Below are 19178 nucleotides of genomic sequence, written 5' to 3'. Positions count from 1 at the left end.
ATGCTGCTTGGCCTGCTGTGTTCATCCAGCCCTGCACCTTGTTGTCTGAGAAGATGGACAGGTTGTGTCAGGTCAGGGAGGTGGGGATGAGAGGGAGGGTTGTTCATTGGATGAGGCCGGGGTGGGGAGATTTTGAGATAGTAGGAACTGCAGATGCTGGAGAATCTGAGATAACAAGGTGTAGAGCTGGATGAACACAGCAGGCCAAACAGCATCAGAGGAGCAGGAAAGCTGACGTTTTGGGCCTAGACCCTTCTTCAGAAATGGGGGGGGCGAAGGGGGTTCTGAAATAAATAGGGAGAGGGGGGAGGCGGATAGAAGATGGATAGAGGAGAAGATAGGTGGAGAGGAGACAGACAGGTCAAAGAGGCGGGGATGGAGCCAGTAAAGGTGAGTGTAGGTGGGGAGTTAGGGAGGAGATAGGTCAGTCCAGGGAGGACGGACAGGTCAATGGGGTGGGATGAGGTTAGTAGGTAGGAGATGGGGGTGGGGCTTGAGGTGGGAGGAGGGGATAGGTGGGAGGAAGGATGGGTTAGGGAGGTGGGGACGAGCTGGGTTGGTTTTGGGATGCGGTAGGGGGAGGGGAGATTTTGAAGTTTGTGAAGTCCACATTGATACCATTGGGCTGCAGGGTTCCCAAGCTGAATATGAGTTGCTGTTCCTGCAATCTTCGGGTAGCATCATTGTGGCACTGCAGGAGGCCCTGGATGGACATGTCGTCTGCGGGATGGGAAGGGGAGTTGAAATGGTTCGTGACTGGGAGGTGCAGTTGTTTAGTGCGAACGGAGCATAGGTGTTCTGCAAAGCGGTCCCCAAGCCTCCGCTTGGTTTCCCCGATGTAGAGGAGGCCACAACGGGAACAGCGGATGCAGTATACCACATTAGCAGATGTGCAGGTGAACATCTGCTTGATGTGGAAAGTCTTCTTGGGGCCTGGGATGGGGGTGAGGGGGGAGGTGTAGGGGGAGGTGTAGGGGCAGGTGTAGTACTTCCTGCGGTTGCAGGGAAAAGTGCCGGGTGTGGTGGGGCTGGTGGGGAGTGTGGAGCGGACAAGGGAGTCCCGGAGAGAGTGGTCCCTCCGGAAAGCAGATAAGGGTGGGGAGGGAAAAATGTCTTTGGTGGTGGGGTCAGATTGCAGATGGCGGAAGTGTCAGAGGATGATGAGTTGAATCCGGAGGTTGGTGGGGTGGTACGTGAGGACGAGGGGGATTCTGTTTTGGTTGTTATTGAAACTGGTCAAGTGCACATGACCAGGATCTCCGTGACCAACCCTCCCTCTCATCCCCGCCTCCTTGACCTGACACAACCTGTCCATCTTCTCTCCCACCTATCCGCTCCTCCCACCTCTCTGACCAATCCCCACCACTCCCTACCTGCAATCACCTATCAGCATTCCACCTACCTTCCCCAGCCCCACCCCTCCGCTCTATTTCTGAGCTCCCTTCCCCCTCCCTCATTTCTGAAGAAGGGTCCCGACCTGAAACATTAGCTTTCCTGCTCCTCTGATGCTGCCTGACCTGCTGTGCTCCTCCAGCTCCACACTGTGTTATCTCTGACTCCAGCATTGGCAGTTCTTACTATCTCAGACAAATTGTTAAATGACCTACCAAAACAGAAGTTGCTGGAAAAGCTCAGCAGGTCTGACAGCATCTGTGAAGAAAAATCAGAGTTAATGTTTTGGGTCCAGTGATCATTCCTTTGAACTGAGGAAGTTCTGAGGAAGAGTCACCAGACCCGAATTGTTAACTCAGATTTTTCTTCACAGATGCTACCAGACCTGCTGAGCTTTTCCAGCAACTTCTGTTTTTGTTCCTAATTATCCGCAGTTCTTTCGGTTGTTAAATGACCCAGCCTGCTCACAATTATTATTCAGCTTGAGCCACCTTAAAACATATTTAAGTCAATTAAAAATGTTATCTGCTGTGCTCACTTGTACCTTCTTTTTGTCATATAGACCATGGTTGTCCAGTATCATGTTTTTCTCATGGCTGGTGTATCTTCTTAAGTCACGTTCAAACTGCTAAATAAATAACAAAATTGGAACAAAAATTACTACAACGTATTAAAAGTTTAATATCAAAGCTTGCAAAGTCAGTAACAGAAAAGTTGACCAAATGAACACATTCGTTCACCAGCAAAAATCTTTAAAATGTTTCTCTGATAGTTCACGTTTGGAATATCCTCCATCATGCTGTGCAGCAGTATCATTTTGCGCAACGGGATAGATTTCAAACAGATTTAGCAACTCAAGACTGGGCATCTACGCGGCGCTGTGGGCCATCATTAGCAGAATTTTACTACAACACAATATGTAACCTTGTGGCCCGGCATAACACCCACTACCATCAAGACCAGGGTCCAGTCCTGGTTTAACAAAGACTGCAGGGGCATAAGCCAGGAGCAGCGCCAGGCATTGGTAAAAATGAGGTGTCATCTGCTGAAGCAACAACACAGCACTATTTGCAGATCAAACAACGAGGTGACCTTATAGAGGCTTATAAAATCATGAGGGACATAGATAAGGTGAATAGCCAAGGTCCTTTTCCAAGGGTAAGGGAGTCTAAAACTGGAGGGTGTAGTTTAAGGTGGGAGGGGACAGATTTAAAAAGGATCTGAGAGGCAAATTTTTCACACAGAGGGTGGTGCATCTATGGAATGAGCTGCTGGGGAAGTGGTAGTGGTGGTAACAGTTACATCATTTCAAAGACATTTGGACAAATACGTGAAAAGGAAAGGTTTAGAGCGATATGAACCAAACACAGGACTAGTTCAGTTTAGGATAACTGGTTGGCATAGACGAGTTGGACCAAAGGGTCTGATTCCGTGCTGTATGACCCTATGACTCTAACACCAGCCAACAAGCCAGATCTAAGCTTTCCAGTTCTGCCATACATAGTTATGAATTGTGGTGAACAATTAACAACTTACTGAAGCAGGACACTTACAAATATCCCAATCCTCAATGATGGGGATAAGGCCAAAAAGTTTGCAACAATCTTCAGCCAAAAGTATTGGCTGGATGATCCATCTCAGCCTCCAACAAAGCTAACCAACATCACAGATGCCAGTCTTCAGCCAATTTAATTCACTTCACATATTTTAGAGAAACGGCTGAAGGCACTTGATACTGCAAATGACAATTTTCTGGCACCTGTACTGAAGACTTATGTTCCAGAATTAACTATGCCCCTAGCCAAGCTGTTCCGTACAATGTACAGTACTATCCAACACTGTGGAAAATTGCCAAGGTGTGTCCTACACATACAAAAACAACAGGACAAATCCAGTCAGGCCAATTACCACCCTACCAGTCTATTTGATCATACCATAAAGTGATGAAAGAGTTCAATGTAATCATCAACAATGAAAAAATGCATGAACTATACTTTCTGTTCATTTTTAAAAGACAGCAAGAAGCTGTTTAGTGATAGGAGATCCAACAGAGTCCGTTACAAAGACGTTGAACCTGCTGCAAGTCATTTAAGCAGCCAAACAGTAATATCCTGAAAGGGAGAGAAGGACACTCCCCAGCTTATTCCAATTTCAAGCTCAACTGAGAACTAAATTCTTGAGAAATTTGACTACAGCAGGCCTTGCAGCTTCCTAAGAATCCTTTACATTACAAGAATGTCACCCTAGGTAAAGCATACATTTATCTAAGGAACTACAAGTCTGTCACAAAAGAAAAACAAAGACAATTATGCTCTGCAATTGCTTTGTCCTTTTTCTCAATCTGCTTCCATTTGAGTGAGTGATTATGTCAGACAAATGAGTTAGATGTCACATTTATAAACCTCAAGAGCAAGTAGGGGTTATTAAAAAAAATTCTTTATTTCAAAACACTCAATAAAAACAACTTGGAAACATTCAATTTGGGACACACTAAAGGTAAGAAAACACTCAGGCCTCATATGCAAAACTCATTGATCCCTGGAAGTAAGAAAATACATATTTTCTGTCTGTGACACCCAAAACATGTTTAAAATTAATGGCTTAATGCTTCCACTGAATAGTAGAGATTGTGCAAACACCTCTAAGTATTCAAAGCAGGTGAGTTTTTAGGCTTTGTTATCACTTGGAAACAAAAGCACCTTCAATACATTTAGTGATAGTGATATATTAAGGATATTGTTGAATATTATCCATTGTGAACTCAGTTGCAACTAGCTAGGGTTCATAAAGAGTAGTTTTAGCAGTTTTAGCCTTTTTTGGATTAAATTCCTAGAAACATGCAGAAGCTGTATCTTTTTAAACTGCAGCAGATGTTATAGATCAGATAGCATAAGAACAGTATGGAACAAAACACAACTGGAACAAGAACAGATGCCTCATTAAATCAATGCTGGTGCTCAGACAAATATCAAGAAGTCTTGAAAATTTGGGATTGGGCTACAATGGGCAGGTAACCAATTTCATTTTTGCAAAGAAATGCTCCAGTAACCCTTGCTCAGCAAACCATGATTAAATCCAAATTTGATCTTTGGAATACAAATGCCAGAATAAAAGCAGCTTGTATTGATTAGCATTCACATGTGCACAAATGTATAGAACATTGCTGCCATTATGTATAGACCATTTGGACAGATGCCAAATACCAAATGAAGTTATTTTGCACTGGTATTAATTTTGTTTAAGCTCTAGCAACTCTCATAGAACTGCTGTAGTTACAATGTTATGGTAGATGGAGCTTAGATATATCCCTTCAAGAAATCAATGGACTGCACAACATTTGGCCATACTGCATCACTTCCATTATTAGGTGAGTTGTGTAGAATTGTAATAAAGAGAAGAAAATGAGGAAAGTATAATTGTGTTTCCCTCGACTTTCTGAGGCATAGGTTGCATCTTAGAAAGAAAGCATTAGCATTTATAAGGTACTATTCATGACCTTAGCACACCTCAAAGCCCTTTACAGTTAATGAAGAACGTATGAAACACAGGCCATGCTGTCACGTAAGAAACAAGTCAGCCAAAGTATGCACAGTAAGCTCCCCAAAACAAAAATGTGATCATAGCCAGATAATCTGTTTTAGAAATGTTGATTGAGGAATGGATATTGGCTGTGCATCAGGGTTGCGCATCAGGGTGAAATCCCACGTTGTGATCCAGTACCATGGGGTATTTCGTGATCACATGAGAAAGAGAGGACCTCACTTTAATGTCTTAAAGGCAGCATCCCCAATAGGGCAGTGCCCCTGCATATTTAACAATTCAACAATACTAGTTTTAGCATCTGACAAACGTTTTATTGTGAACAAATGATGGTGAAGCAGTTCCTCAGGTTGGCTCTTGCTTTGCCTGTGTTGTCTTTCAATTAATGCAATACGATTCCTGATTACACATGACACCAGTGTAGTAGGAGCACTTCTGAGGAATTACCTGATAAATATTTGCTTCAGTCAAAAAGTTCAAAACAGGTCAACCACAAGAGAGAGCAATCTAATGTTAACATCAACTATGCATCTGATGCGAAGAATCTCGGTGAAGATTTTTCAGATGGCAGGATTTTGATTCCCTCCGCCTGAAGAGTCAGCAATATCTCCCCACTGATACTGGTCTTTAATGAAAACAGCTAATAAATCAAGGAGTCTTAACTGGCCAGAAACAGGACTTTTGTCCCCAACTCGGGAGAGTTGAATGTCAAGGTGAATGGCTGGCAGCTTAGTATTCCCAGCAGTGCCAGTAGCCAGGACTGGGATTACAAGCAGTTTCTGGATTCTAAGTCCCAGTGTCTAGGAACAGGTCACTGCAAGTGGACTCATGTCCAGAGTAGGTGTTGGGGGGTGTTGCTGGAAGGTGAGGCACAGTGAGGTGCAGAGAGATGGAAAGGCCAATAGGCTGGGAGCACCCCTGCAGTGGGGGGTGTTGTGAGAGACTGACCTTTAGGGAGAGGCATGTCTCATGTGGAAAGAAGCCCATTGAAGGAGATGGGCCCCACTCTGCCTGCACACATCCTGAGCAAGGTAGCCCTTTGGGCATCTACCCTCCTCCTAACCTGTCTAACATTTGGGTGAGATGTGGCCCTTAAGTAGTCATCAATTACCCAATTACAGGCCTTAATTGGGGTAAGGGCAAATGACATTACAAACAGATTGGGACAAGGGTGAGGGTAGTGGGAAATCCATCTTGGGGATTTTAGCAGGGATTGATTAAATTCTGTACAATGTCTGCATTGTTAATAATTCGAAATGAGCCTTCATTGAATGTCGCCTTATTAGTTCTTCTCATGCATTCTCAGCACAGTGGAACATGGAACACGTAAAGTCTGATACAAGCACATCTCAGACTCAAGAGAGTCAGAGGGTAGAAGTGAGTGTAATGGCCATCATTAAGGAGAAGATGCTGAAGACTCTGAAGGTGGATAAATCACCCAGACTGGATGGAGGTAGCTGAGAAGATTGTGGAGGTGTTGGTGATGGTCTTTCAGGAATCACTAGAGTCAGGGAGGGTCCCAGAGGACTGGCAAATAACTAATGTAATACCCCTGTTTAAGAAGGGAGGGAGGCAGAAGACAGGAAATTATAGGCTCGTTGGCCTGACCTTGGTCATTGGTAAGATTGTAGAGTCCATTATTAAAGGGTGAGATTGTAGATATGTGGATGTACATAGTAAAATAGGGCTGAGTCAGCACAGCTTCATCAAGGGGAGGTCATGCCTGACAAATCTGCTAGACAAAAGAGAGCCAGTGGACATGATCTATTTGGATTTCCAGAAGGCCTTTGGCAAGGTGCCGCACAGGAGTCTGCTAAATAAGAACCTATAGTTTTAAGGGTAAGGTACTGGATGGGTAGAGAAATGGCTGACTGGAGGGGGCAGAAAGTGGGGATAATGGGGGTCTTTTTCAGAATGGCAGCTAGACACTATTGGAGTTCCGCAGGGGTCAGTGTTGGGACCACAACAATTCACATTATACATTAACAATCTGGATGAAAGAACTAAGGGCATTGTTGCTAAGTTTGCAGATGATACAAAGATAGGAGAAGGGACTGGTAGTATTGAGGAAGCAGGAAGGCTGTGGGAGGACTTGGACAGGCTAGGAGAGTGGGAAAAGTAGAATACGGTGTGGGAAAGTGTAAAGCTGTGCACTTTCGGAGGAAGAATAGAGGCACAGACTATCTTCTAAATGGAGAAAAGCTTTGAAAATCTGAAGCACAAAGGAACTTAGGAGTCCTTGTTCATGATTCTTCAGGTTAACATGCAGGTTCAGTTGTCAGTTAGGAAGGCAAAAGCAGTGGGCCCATTCATTTCAAGAGGGCTAGGATATAACAGCAGAGGTGTACTGCTGAGGCTTTACAAGGCTCTGTTCAGACTGTATTTGGAATGTTGTGAGCAGTTTTGGGCTCGGTATGTAAGGAAGGATGTGCTGGCCTTCTATAGGGTCCAGAGGTTTACAAGAATGATCCCGGGGATGGAGAGTTTGTCGTAGGTGGAGTCGTTGAGGACTCTGGATCTGTAACTGATGGAGTTTAGAATATTGAGAGGGAGATCGGATTGAAACTTACAAGATACTGAGAGGCCTAGATAGAGTGTGTGTGGAGAAGACGTTTCCACTAGTAGGAGAGACTAGGACTTGAGGACACAGCCTCAAAGTGAAGGGACTACCCTTTAGAATTGAGATGAGGAGGAATTTCTTCAGCCAGAAGGTGATGAAGCTGTAGAATTCATTGCCACAGAAGGCTGTGCAGGTCAAATCATTAAGTATATTTAAGACAGAGATAGATAAGTTCTTGATTAGTAAGGCGATCAAGGGTTAAGGGGAGAGGGCAGGAGAATGGGGTTGAGAAACATATCAGCCATGATTGAAAGGCAGAGCAGGCGTGAAGGGCCAAATGGCCTAACTCTCCTCTTATATCTTACGGCCTTATGTTCTTGAGTTCAGATTCATCATTTTATATTCACAGAGTTATGCTTAGATTCTTTAAAAATAGATTTAAAATGAAAGACTTCTTTCCACTGTTCTTCATGAGTGACTGTAGTTATGTAAATAGTTAATATTGATTGTCTAAATTATGCAGGCATGTTCATCTGAAAACAACAGATTCTCTCACGTCCACCCAGCCAAGTTAAACTCTGCTTAATTAGAAAGATCTACAGCTGCCTGTAGATCCTGCTGCTGAAACTTCATTGACATCCTAGAGGTGCATATAACAGTACATTCGGAATTTAACATTGAAATAACCAGTTTCATAGCCCTGAATTTTCAAAGAAGGATTTCACTATTTCACACCAAAGTATACAAAGACACAATCACCTCAATTTCTGACATTGGTTTGCATTGGATTACATAACTTTGTTTGTGTGGATCTATACTTACTCATCCAAAAATGAGAAAATATTGTGATTTAGTGAAAGAAAAACCCAAATTTATTTTCAATTAGATTTTGAGAATTTTTTTTCCTCCTGAACAGAGTGTGCATACATGGTGCATCATCCACCCTGCATGCAGACCCAGCACATCGGAGCATATCGGCCCAAACGGATTCAGCATTGCATTCTCAGCTTCACAAAAGATAATTTGTTGATTTACAGCCATGCTTCAAATGTGTATTAGCATCGTTACTTTCCACAAAATTGTTATAATTATACAGGATAATCCACCAAAAACGTATCTCCCCATAGTTTGATGTGTATCAATTTAGAAAGGTCAATGGGAAGCCTCCACATTGGTCTTTATAGAACAATACTTGTTGAGGTTTCTCTTCAGTTCTTCCTTTTACTTATGTCAAACTAATTTACAGATAATACAACATATTCTTGACTATTTATTGTTTTCTGTCATTATTGCTTCTTTATCTTTCCACTTCCAGCACAACATTCAAGTTGCCACTAACTGAAATTCATGACTACAGCACACAGCATGGGTATTCCTCATGATCCCCAGTTCTAAAGGTACAATTAGTGGTACATGGGTATGATCCAATTGCCATTAAAGAAACATGGCTACAAGGTGACCAGGACAGGGAATATTCAAGGATACCTGACATCTAGGAAGGTCAGACAAGAGGGAAAAGGAGGTTGAGTTCTGCTAATAATAAGGGATAGTATCATTGCATTCATAAAGAAGAGTCTCAGAACAGGAGAACAATGTGGGGAATCTGTTTGGGTGGATCCAAGGAACAGCAAGGGACAACACATTGGTTATAGATATTTATAGACCAGCCAATAGCAATGGTAGCATGGCCTGGTATGAATGAGGAGATGACAGAACCTTGTAGCTTCAGCAACAGAGTCATCACGGATGCCTTCATTCTTCATATAAACTGGGTAAACCAACTGAGTATTGAACAGTGGAAGACAAGTTTCTGGATTGTATTCAGGATGGTTTTCTAGAGTAGTACATTGAGGAGTCAATAGACAGCATGCTCTTTTAGATCTAGTATTGTGTAATGAAAAAGGGCTTAAAGATCCTTCTCTCCAAGGAAAATAGTACCAACAGCTCCAATCTCTCTTTACAAGGAAGTTTCTCATCCCTAGAACCTTTCTCGTAAATCTCTTCTGTACTGAGCTCCCTATCTGTTCTGCTATTTAAACACACTCAGGTGAGTGCCTTGTTCAAGTCTTTGCATTGCTCATCGACATGGGAAAACCTGCAGCATTACCATAGCCTCAGGTCTGGGACCATTCCAATGTTACATGAGGTACGAGGGAACGACTGGGGTCATTCAAGTCACAATTGTAATTCGGGCCGACTCTTTCAAATTACCAAGCGTGTTGTTCCAAGAGAAGGGGATCGTGTACTCAGCACTGAGACCGAAAGATCATTAGTTAGTAAACAGGGTAACACCACTTGTTGTGTTTTAATGGACCAACCACCAACACCCTTTTCTTTTTGGCGATAATTTAACCTTTTTTATGTAATAATTTAACCGCCATAATATACATTGCATGGAGGTGCCGACAACACCCACTTTCGACTGGAGACCATACCTTGGCACCAGGGATAGGCATGTCAACACTAGCCGGAAGCTGGGCTCTTGATGTTACAAGGCGATTCACCTGTTGCTGAAAATTTGCAGGAGCTCAAGCCTCAGGGATATCGTTAATCTGGAAATACGCTGCGAGAAAGATTTGTACCTTTTAATATTAAGGAAGTCCATCAACGTGTTATTGAGCTCCAGCCACTTCCCTCTTGCTCCCAGAACAAATCCAAAATATTTAGGCTCGAGACTTCCCATCAATTCTTGTAATTGCAGACTGAGATGTTGATACTTTTAACTTTATTTCCTCCCACACCATCTCAAGCACCTTGTTATCACCTTCATTATGGATGGTAACATGTACCACTGCTACCTTGCTTTCTTTCTTGAATATGATATCAGGCTTCCAAAGAGAAAGATCCAAAACCACCAATCTTGGTTCTTGGTAAGATGTCCATCCATACTTAGCAACATACAGGCGTTATTGGTCCGAGATCTTATTGTGGCGTTAAATCCTTGCATCCTTGACAAATGGGCACTCTCTCCCCACGCTGCATATTGATTGGCTGGTTTTACTTTGCTCTAGGCTTGGTCTCCCCATATGGGCACAAATTCCGAGATGCTGTCTGTAAGATCTCTTCCTTCTTCGCTGCACTCTTGCGTGCTTGGCAGGAAATCATTTATTTCCTTGAGGATTTTGAACTCTCACAATCCTTTAATCTTATCGGCGTTATTTTCGCCCCGGAACTGGAAGGAGGCTTCTGATGACAACATTGTTGGACATGTCCAATGCTACACATTTCCTACTTACTCTTTAAGTTGGCCAAGCCCACCATTCCTGTTGCTGCAGTACAGGATGCTGTCAGTAGTATGGGGCAGGAGGTGTAGGAATTCTTTCATGGAGTTGCAGATGATGTGGTCCAACTTAACCCATTTCTGAAGAAGGGTCCCGACCCGAAACGTCAACTTGCCTGCTCCTCTGATGCTGCATGGCCTGCTGTGCTCCTCCATCTCCACACTGTGTTACCTCTGACTCCAGCATCCGCACTTCTTACTATCTCCAATTTAACAAGCGTGTTCTTTGACACTTTGGAGAAGATCAAGTGAAAGTACAATCTAGGGATGACATGGGTTTTGAGTATTTCCACCCTCTGCATGGGACAAAAAGCCGCTACCTGAAGGCTGTTCACCTATGTTTTCAGCTTCTCCTCCCATTCACCTTCTGTCACGCCTGCCCATGGGTCTATCTGGGCACCAAGGTAGCTTTCGGTGTCACCTGGATGGATATAGGCAACAGGTTGTTCCTCAGCTGCGTCCATCTCTTTTTCACTCCAGTGTTAACCATATGATTTCAAACTGCCTTTTATCCTTACCATTAGGAGGATCTCGCTTCTCTTTGGGGGACTTGCCCCTGGCCATTAGTAGTTCAGTGATACTCTCCATTAGCCCAATCCCCAGAAACTGACTTTCAGGCTCGTCCTCGGCATCCAGGCGTTCTTCAGCTCAAGTCAGCTGGTCATCAACATCCCTATGAGTTGAGATGGAAGCTGGAGGTCTAGGGCCTTTTCCAGAATGTGGTGCTGTTTCCTTGGGGTGGCTGACCTCCACTTGAGGTTCGGTTTCCAGGGCGTGCTCCAATGGAACATCTTTCGCTGCTTCCATGGCCTCCATCTGGGTGTTCTGCAAAGCTCTGCATTTGTCAGAAATTTGCTTTGCAGTTTTTGATTTAAGGATGCTTGCTATTTCCTTATTGATGTATCTGCATCCAGCAAATCTCGTTTCCAACTCTCTGAGGAGTGCAACCTCTTCCTCAGACCATAGGTAGGCTCTCCTCCCCAGCTTTGACGTAATTTCCAACATTTGAAGGCGTTTCTCATTCCTCAACATACTAGAGTTCTTTGAAGAGGTAACAGAGAGGGTTGATGATGGTAATGCAGTTATTTTTATTATTTACTCATTTGTGGGATGTGGGCGTCACTGGCTGGCTAGCATTTCTTGCTCATCCCTAGTTGACCTTGAGAAGGTGGTAGTGAGCTGCCTTCTTGAACTGCTGCAGTCCACCCTACTCCTACTCTTGCCACACTTTTACTGTTGACGTGTCAACAAAATACTTTGGGATTCTCCTTTATCTTTGCTGCCATCTTTTTTTCCATAATCCCTCATTATTTGCTTTATTTGATTTTTTTAACTTCCTTTCTGAACACTTTATATTCCGCTCAGTTCTCAGTTGTATTTTCTACCTGACACCTCTCACAAGCTTACATTCTCTCTTTGTCTTAATTTCTTCCTCCTTTTTCAATAGGAAGCTCTAGATTTCATAGAATCAGTCATAGAATCCCTGTAGTATGGAAAGAGGACATTTGCCCCATTGAGTCCAAACCAAACCTCTGAAGAGCATCCAACTCAGCCCCTGACCATACCTCCATAGCCCTGCTTTTCTCATGGTTAATCCACCTAGCCTGCACATCCCTGAACAATATTGCACAATTTAGTATGGTCAATCACCCTAACCTGCACATCTTTGGACTGTGGATGGAAACCCATGCAGACACAGGAAGACATGCAAACTTCACACAGACAGGCAGTCACCCAAGGCTGGATTCAAACCTGGTTCCCTGGTGCTGTGAGGCAGCAGTGCTAACCATTGAGCTACCATGCTGCCAATTTGTTTTGCCTATTTTGTCCTTTTAAAGGAATATTCCTTGACTGCATCTGGCCCATCATTTCTATAGATGTAGCCCATTGATCAGCTATAGTTTCCTTTGCTAACCTTTGCTCCACTTTATCCAGCCAATTCTATTCTTGCCCCGTAGAAGTTATCTCTCCCTTAGTTAATTATTCTTACTCTGGAATGTCCATGACTATGCCATGCTGTTGCTTGACTTGTCTGTGAGACAGCTCTCTCAATATTGGCACAAGTCCCGTGATATAAATAATGAGGACTTTGCATGGCCTGATAGGGCTGTATTTGCCATTGTTGTTTCAGGTCCACACAATTTCATTTCTTTTTTGACACTTTCTCAAATTCTTTGTTTTGAATTTACTTCCTCTCTCACTCTATATTTATGACCTCTTGTTCGAGACTGTCCCATAAGAGGGAACATCTGTTCAATGTCCATCTTATCAATTCACTTTTAGTTTTAGAAATTTCATTTACCTCAATCAGATTCCACCCTTATTCTTCTGAACTCCAGTGAGTACAAGCCCAAGCTATTCAACCATTCCTCAAATGACAGCCCTTTCATTTCTGGACTCAACCTTGTGAACCTCCTCTGAACTGCCTCCAGTGCCAACATATTCCTTCCTCAAGTAAGGAGACCAAAACTGGATACAATATTCCAGATGTGGTCTCACCAACTCTTTACATATTTGGAATAACACTTTACTTTTATAATTTAGTCCTTTTGCAATAAATGCCAACTGGAGACCTGCTTACGCCTCAAAAAAGTCTATCTGTTCCCCTAACTAATGAATCCCCTATCTGTACTGTACTACTGTTACTCCACTCATCTTGCTTCCCTCCAGTACAGATGGTCTACAGTGGTGCCACTGGCCTGGCATTGCTGCACTTCTCTGTGGAACCAATGCCAATCCTAGAATCCAGAATGGAAAACCAATTCTCCAGTGGGACCTCAGAGGATTCTCATACGACCTGCCTGGTACTCTTGGACTGTCTGGTGGTCTCCCGTTCCCTATCTGCCTGCATAAACCTAACCTGTCGTGTGGCCACCCTTTTGAACACAGTATCCATAAAACTCCCAACATCGCAAATCCACTATAGTGAAGTCTATTCACTACTTGATTTCTGACCACAGAGCTCAGGTTTCTGCAGTTGGAGACATTTCTTCCACATATCTTCATCGGAGGTTACGTGGAATGCTCACAATTGCTCACATACCACAGGATGGGCATTCCTCATGGCTGAGCTGCCCTGCGATAACTTAAGCTTACTTTGTACAATTAGCTATTAAGTGATTAGAGATCAGGGAGCCCTACTTTGTCGTATGATGTCATGCTTTCATTTTCTTTTAAAAATATAGCTCTTACATGCAGCTTTTCAACTCCTGGTCTCCTAAATAATGACAAAGATAGAAAAAGAAAAAAAAAACTCTCTCCCTTCATCACCAAACTATGTTCACCAAACTTGCAATGACTCGACTCTACCTCAGTACACTCCATGAATTGCGCTAAATTTCTGTTCTTTATTCCACAGAGTTTCAGATGAGATTCTACTAGCTGGCAGTTGAGGAAGCAGATATGGTATTTCCTGAATTAACTGTTCTCACCATTTCTGCAGCAGAGAGCTTGATTAGCCCATCCAATCCTGAAAGAAATTTAAAACTTAAAAGCTGCAAATTTATTTAAAATCCTAATTGCAAACCAGCAATACTAGATTTAAGAAAAAGGAATTATACCTTAAAGTTTAAAATTACACACTATTACTCACCACCACAGTACCCAATACAAAAGAATACAATCTTCTAATCTAGTTACTAGGGTTTGATCAAAACACTAGAAAATGAGATCCAGACAAATAGTTTTGCCCACTGCAATGGAAGTCATCAATGCATTAAACCTTTGAGACACTGCTTTGGTTCATTTTAAAGCATTGCTAGTAATGTTTTCCAGATAAGACAGTCCTTGTTTCCCTGATGCATCAAACAGTTCCTGAAGACTTCAACAAAAGAGGTTGTGGAGCCTGTACCATGTGGCTGGATTTTCTGAAACACAATGTCTCATAGTCTAGGCCTGAAACATCAGCTTTCCTGCTCCTCTGATGCTGCTTGGCCTGCTGTGTTCATCCAGCTCTACACCTTGTTGTCTCATAGGTGATACCCATTTTGGCACTCGGAAGCCTAACAGCACATGTATGAATCACATTGGGTTCCATTTCTTTAAAGACCAAATGGTCTTGAAGTCCAACGAAAATAAAATTTGAAGGCAATATGAAACAAGCTGATGGCTCGCTATCACAACTTTCACATGGAGGTCTTGTGACTCAGCAGGTAATAAATCTGCCTATAAACCAGAGTTCAAGTTCCACATTAGAACATGTTGGCCAGAGAAGGAGCAATCATGACACAATTTGAACAGGTTGATATTCAGCCTCTAATATTTCCAGTACTCCTGTTATTCCCAAAAGGGAATATGTGTATGCAAAGATAGGAAACCAACAAACATGTTTTACATATTGACTGTGGAAAAGTGTAACATGAACTTGCTGGATAAATGTTAAAACAAAAAATACTTGGTATGTTTTGAACATAACTATAAATTATTGCATTTAAGACTAGAAATTAATAGACAATTTCTTAATTGATTTATACAATATTCAGCTGTTTAATATTTTAATCAAAGCTTTAGTCTGTTTGAATATTGCACATTTTACATATTCAGCAATATTTCACTGAGTCATTCCTAGTCTGTCTTTTATTTCGACAGTTATTAATCAGAAATCATCTTAATTTTTATCATTCATGAGTAAACTAGATTTTAAAATATCCATGTCTGAGTTATTTTATTGTTATTCTAGCAGTGCATACTTTGCTGACCTTGAGCTACATTTAAGATAAAATCCTCACTGCTGGTCTGACCTCTTTGATTTCTGTTGATGGTCGGGGCCTGCGGTCATAGAAGTCTTTAAAATCTTTTTGGTACTTTCAGGAGTGTTTCTGACATTATTGCTTTTTAAAAACAAAACTGAAATGAATCCTCCTCCACCCATTGTGCAACATGGGCACCTCTGAAGCTGAAGCTGATAATGATGCACTTGCACAAGGTGGCAAAGAACATGATTTCAGAGGAATCGTGAACATGGATCTAGTTTATATCAGTATTCTGTGACAGCAAGCATGTTAAGGTGGTATAATGAGTTTTTGCTATGTTCTAAGCAAAAAAATGGGAAATGGGGAGCTGATTAAAATGGAAACCTAGTTAATTGTTATAATATGCTCATGGGCATCCAACCTAGCAAGGCAGACTGTAACAATCATTATGTGTCAGCAAAGAGAAGGATTAGTTCTTAAATAAATGTTATTTTTATTCACTAGCTGATAAATTCTGTCTTTTCATGCTCAACATTTCTATCCGATACATTAGAGTAGAAACCAGGATTAGTTGTTTGTGATGCCACTGTGATCAATTGGTTGTTTTTTTCTAGGCTCGCCCTTCTATTGTTCAATCTAAATCAACGAATGTAGACTATTAATATAGCAGGATCACAAACATTCAATATCCTAGCTACTAAAAGTAAATAAATTCATTTTAACAGATAATAATTTAATTTTTATGGATTGCAGCTAGAATAAGACTGAAAGGTGGAGTAGAGAAGTACATACATACTATGTCATTATTCAAGGTCTACAAGTCCCAAAGCAATAGAGGACTTAAAACATGTTAGTACTTCATTCCTTGACCATCTGTTGTGTCATCTTATAGATATTTTCTCCTCTGTTGTCTTTGCAAAATAAAAGTGATCCAAAAATAGGATGTCAAGGTGAGCTGACTGGACAATCTGTATACCTGGCAACTGTCCCAATTTTTGCAACAATCTCCAAATTTATTGAACCACCTCCTTAAGTCTTTTGAACTTCAAAATAAAGACTTATTTGTCAATTTCTGGAATATCTGCATGGAAAAAGTCCAGCTATTCATGAAGATCTAACTTAAGGAAGCTCTCAGGGACCATTTAAGTGCCCCAGAGATTCTCAGATTGCAGTGTAGCATGATCTGTACACCAGTGATGTTTATCATACACTTTAAAACAACTTGTGTGTCTGGATCAACTGAACGAAAATGAAGTGAAGAGGAAAAAGCGAAGAAATAAGAAAGCAAAGAGGCAGAGAAAAGATATTTGTCAAGACTGCGACAATATGGGAAAGAAAAAAATAAACAGAATCAAATGTAAAGTCAATCATGACATTTTTGAAGGGAGACTGAATAGACGGCAAACAAAGAAATCTGTGTAAAGAAATAAGATGGATGACAAAGGTAAACAAAGAGGAAACAAAAGGAAGAATTGAGAAGGAGATTTTAAGCCTGCAAACAGCTAGTAAAATTGCAAGGGTGATGGGGGGAGAGATCAATGTGTGAATTCAGAATTGAATAAGAAAACATTGGCGAGGAAGTTAAAAATAAAAACATGATAGAATATATAAATATAATGTATAAAGGAAATTATAAGATTTTTCCCAACTTCCCGCCTGTCTGAATTCACCACATTCTGCACATTCACCTGCTAAGAATGTCAGAAGGTGAAGTAGTCCGAGTTTCAGTTTGTTACTCTGTATCTAAGCTTTTGGATGTACTTGTGCATTGAAATATTTTGACTTTTATTGAGTTTGATTTAATACTACCTGCCTGGCATAAAATTGGTGGTAAACTGTTAAAGACCTTATATTCCTACAGAAAGTCCAATCTTTATAAGCCATTTGCAAGGTTAACCTTCAGGCTTTTGCATTCAGATGAAACACCCACCTAATGCAAAGGAAGTCATGTCATAAATCTTTGCATATTGTGGTCCCAGTATTTACATGGCTCCCCAATACAATTTTAACTGGGCTCTAAGTTACGCTGGAACAGAAGTAGGCCATTCAGCCCCTCAAGTCTGTTCCACCATTCAATGAGATCTTGGCTGATCTGTGGCCCAACTCCTCTCATCCGTATCCCTTCATACATTTGCTTAACAAAATTTTAAATCTGAGGTAGACTAATTTAACAACTGATCCTGCATCCACTGCTGTTTGTGGAAGAGAGCTCTAAACACCTCTTGCCCTTTGTGTGTAGCAAAACTACTTGATAGATGCAGGTCTGTAGTGGCCCATCTGCCATGTCTAAAATTTGTGTGGTCAGGCAGAGTACGAGTGGTCTTCTGGGCCAGACGAGGAAGTTTGTGACTTCCTTGCCTGTGCACTCTCCTCCCTTCCCACACCTGAACCCTCTGAATCCTTGCGCTGTCAATTACCTGGAAGATGGCCAACAACTCTTTGTTTACTGTAGAAACACATCAAGTGGGCATCCCAGTGGCTACTAAATGAGATCTTCTCAACCAGTCACAACTAAAGGACCTTAAATTGTCAATTCATGGCCTCAACTCACCAACTGCCTGATGACATGCCATCCTGGTGAATGAGAAAGTTAGCTGACTTCCCAGAGCAACCCTCCTGTGGAGATAGGGGTGGCCTCTAATTTGGGAGCAGTTGGAGACTTGGATGGGGTGGTGGCAGCAGTGGTTAAGGAGGTGGCCTCTGAAAGCAACCCTTATGCTCTTGCGTCTAATATGCTCTCCCCAAAAACCCAACCCTGCAGAAACCTATAAAAATGACTTACCCTCTTGTCACCAGATCCCCAAAAAAGTTGGCCTTAACACCCAGGACCTGTAGGCCTCTGATGTACTACCAGCTTCTGATAACCCAGCAAGCCAGTCATAAAGCCTGCAATAGGCTGAGAACCGTGCCTATGTTCTGCCAACAGCTCTGGATGTGCTGAATGGCATGTGGCATGGAGTTTTCTTGGTATTGGAGGTGGCATATCCAGCACACCCAGCACACCAGCCTCTGCCCTTAAAATAGGGGGAAAATCAATGTCATTATCTCTGTGAGCAAGTGCTCATTGTGTACTTGATGTCTGCGCACAATGGTCTATATGGGGTTTATGACGTTGTTCATACAGGGGAGCCAAGCAATGTTTGGGATCATGTCTGCCAACAATCCTCTTTTCTGGATGAAAATTGACAAGTAGGTATTTTCCTGAACCAACCTGTTCGTAGGTGTTATTACATACCTCTGGAGCAGGTAGGACCTGAATTCGAGACACTTGGTCTACAGACAGGCACACTACGACTACACCACATAAGGTCTAAGGGCTTATTTGGTTAACAGTGGTAGAGAACAAACACTATTAACTCTGAATGGGAAGTGTCACTTGTCTTACAAGATGTAATCTATTACTTGGTAGCAATAGATACAAATTACATTGGCTAGTTAGACACAATAACTAAGACTCTTAAAAGGCAATGTGATCCATATCTCCATCAGGATCTTGAGCGAGACTTCTATTTTCCTTACCCAAAACTATTATCATCAGACTAAGTGGAGATTAATGCAGTCTCCAACATTCACCTTTTCATATCTGTTAACTTATACAATACGTAATTCCCAATATGTAAAATTATTGTCACATTCCTATAACTTGGGATATCCAAATAAGTTAGCAAAGGGAATTCGGTCAAAAGGTAATGAATACCTTCTGATGTCAGAGGTA

General features: G+C 42.0%; 1 protein-coding gene across 1 annotated transcript in view; it reads right to left on the bottom strand.

Moving 5' to 3' along the window:
• The window catches only part of dntt (deoxynucleotidyltransferase, terminal), a 246633-nt gene that overhangs the window by 58844 nt on the left and 168611 nt on the right, over window positions 1-19178 (bottom strand). The window contains exon 10 of the mRNA XM_048609074.1: window positions 1937-2020. Within this exon, the coding sequence (XP_048465031.1) occupies window positions 1937-2020 (84 nt within the window). The remainder of the gene's footprint in view (window positions 1-1936; window positions 2021-19178) is intronic.

The sequence above is a fragment of the Rhincodon typus genome, chromosome 20, assembly GCF_021869965.1.
Source record: "Rhincodon typus isolate 14 chromosome 20, sRhiTyp1.1, whole genome shotgun sequence".
NCBI classification, from domain to species: Eukaryota; Metazoa; Chordata; class Chondrichthyes; order Orectolobiformes; family Rhincodontidae; genus Rhincodon; species Rhincodon typus.
Note: the sequence above shows the minus strand (reverse complement) of the source record. Positions and strands in the feature narration are given on the sequence as shown.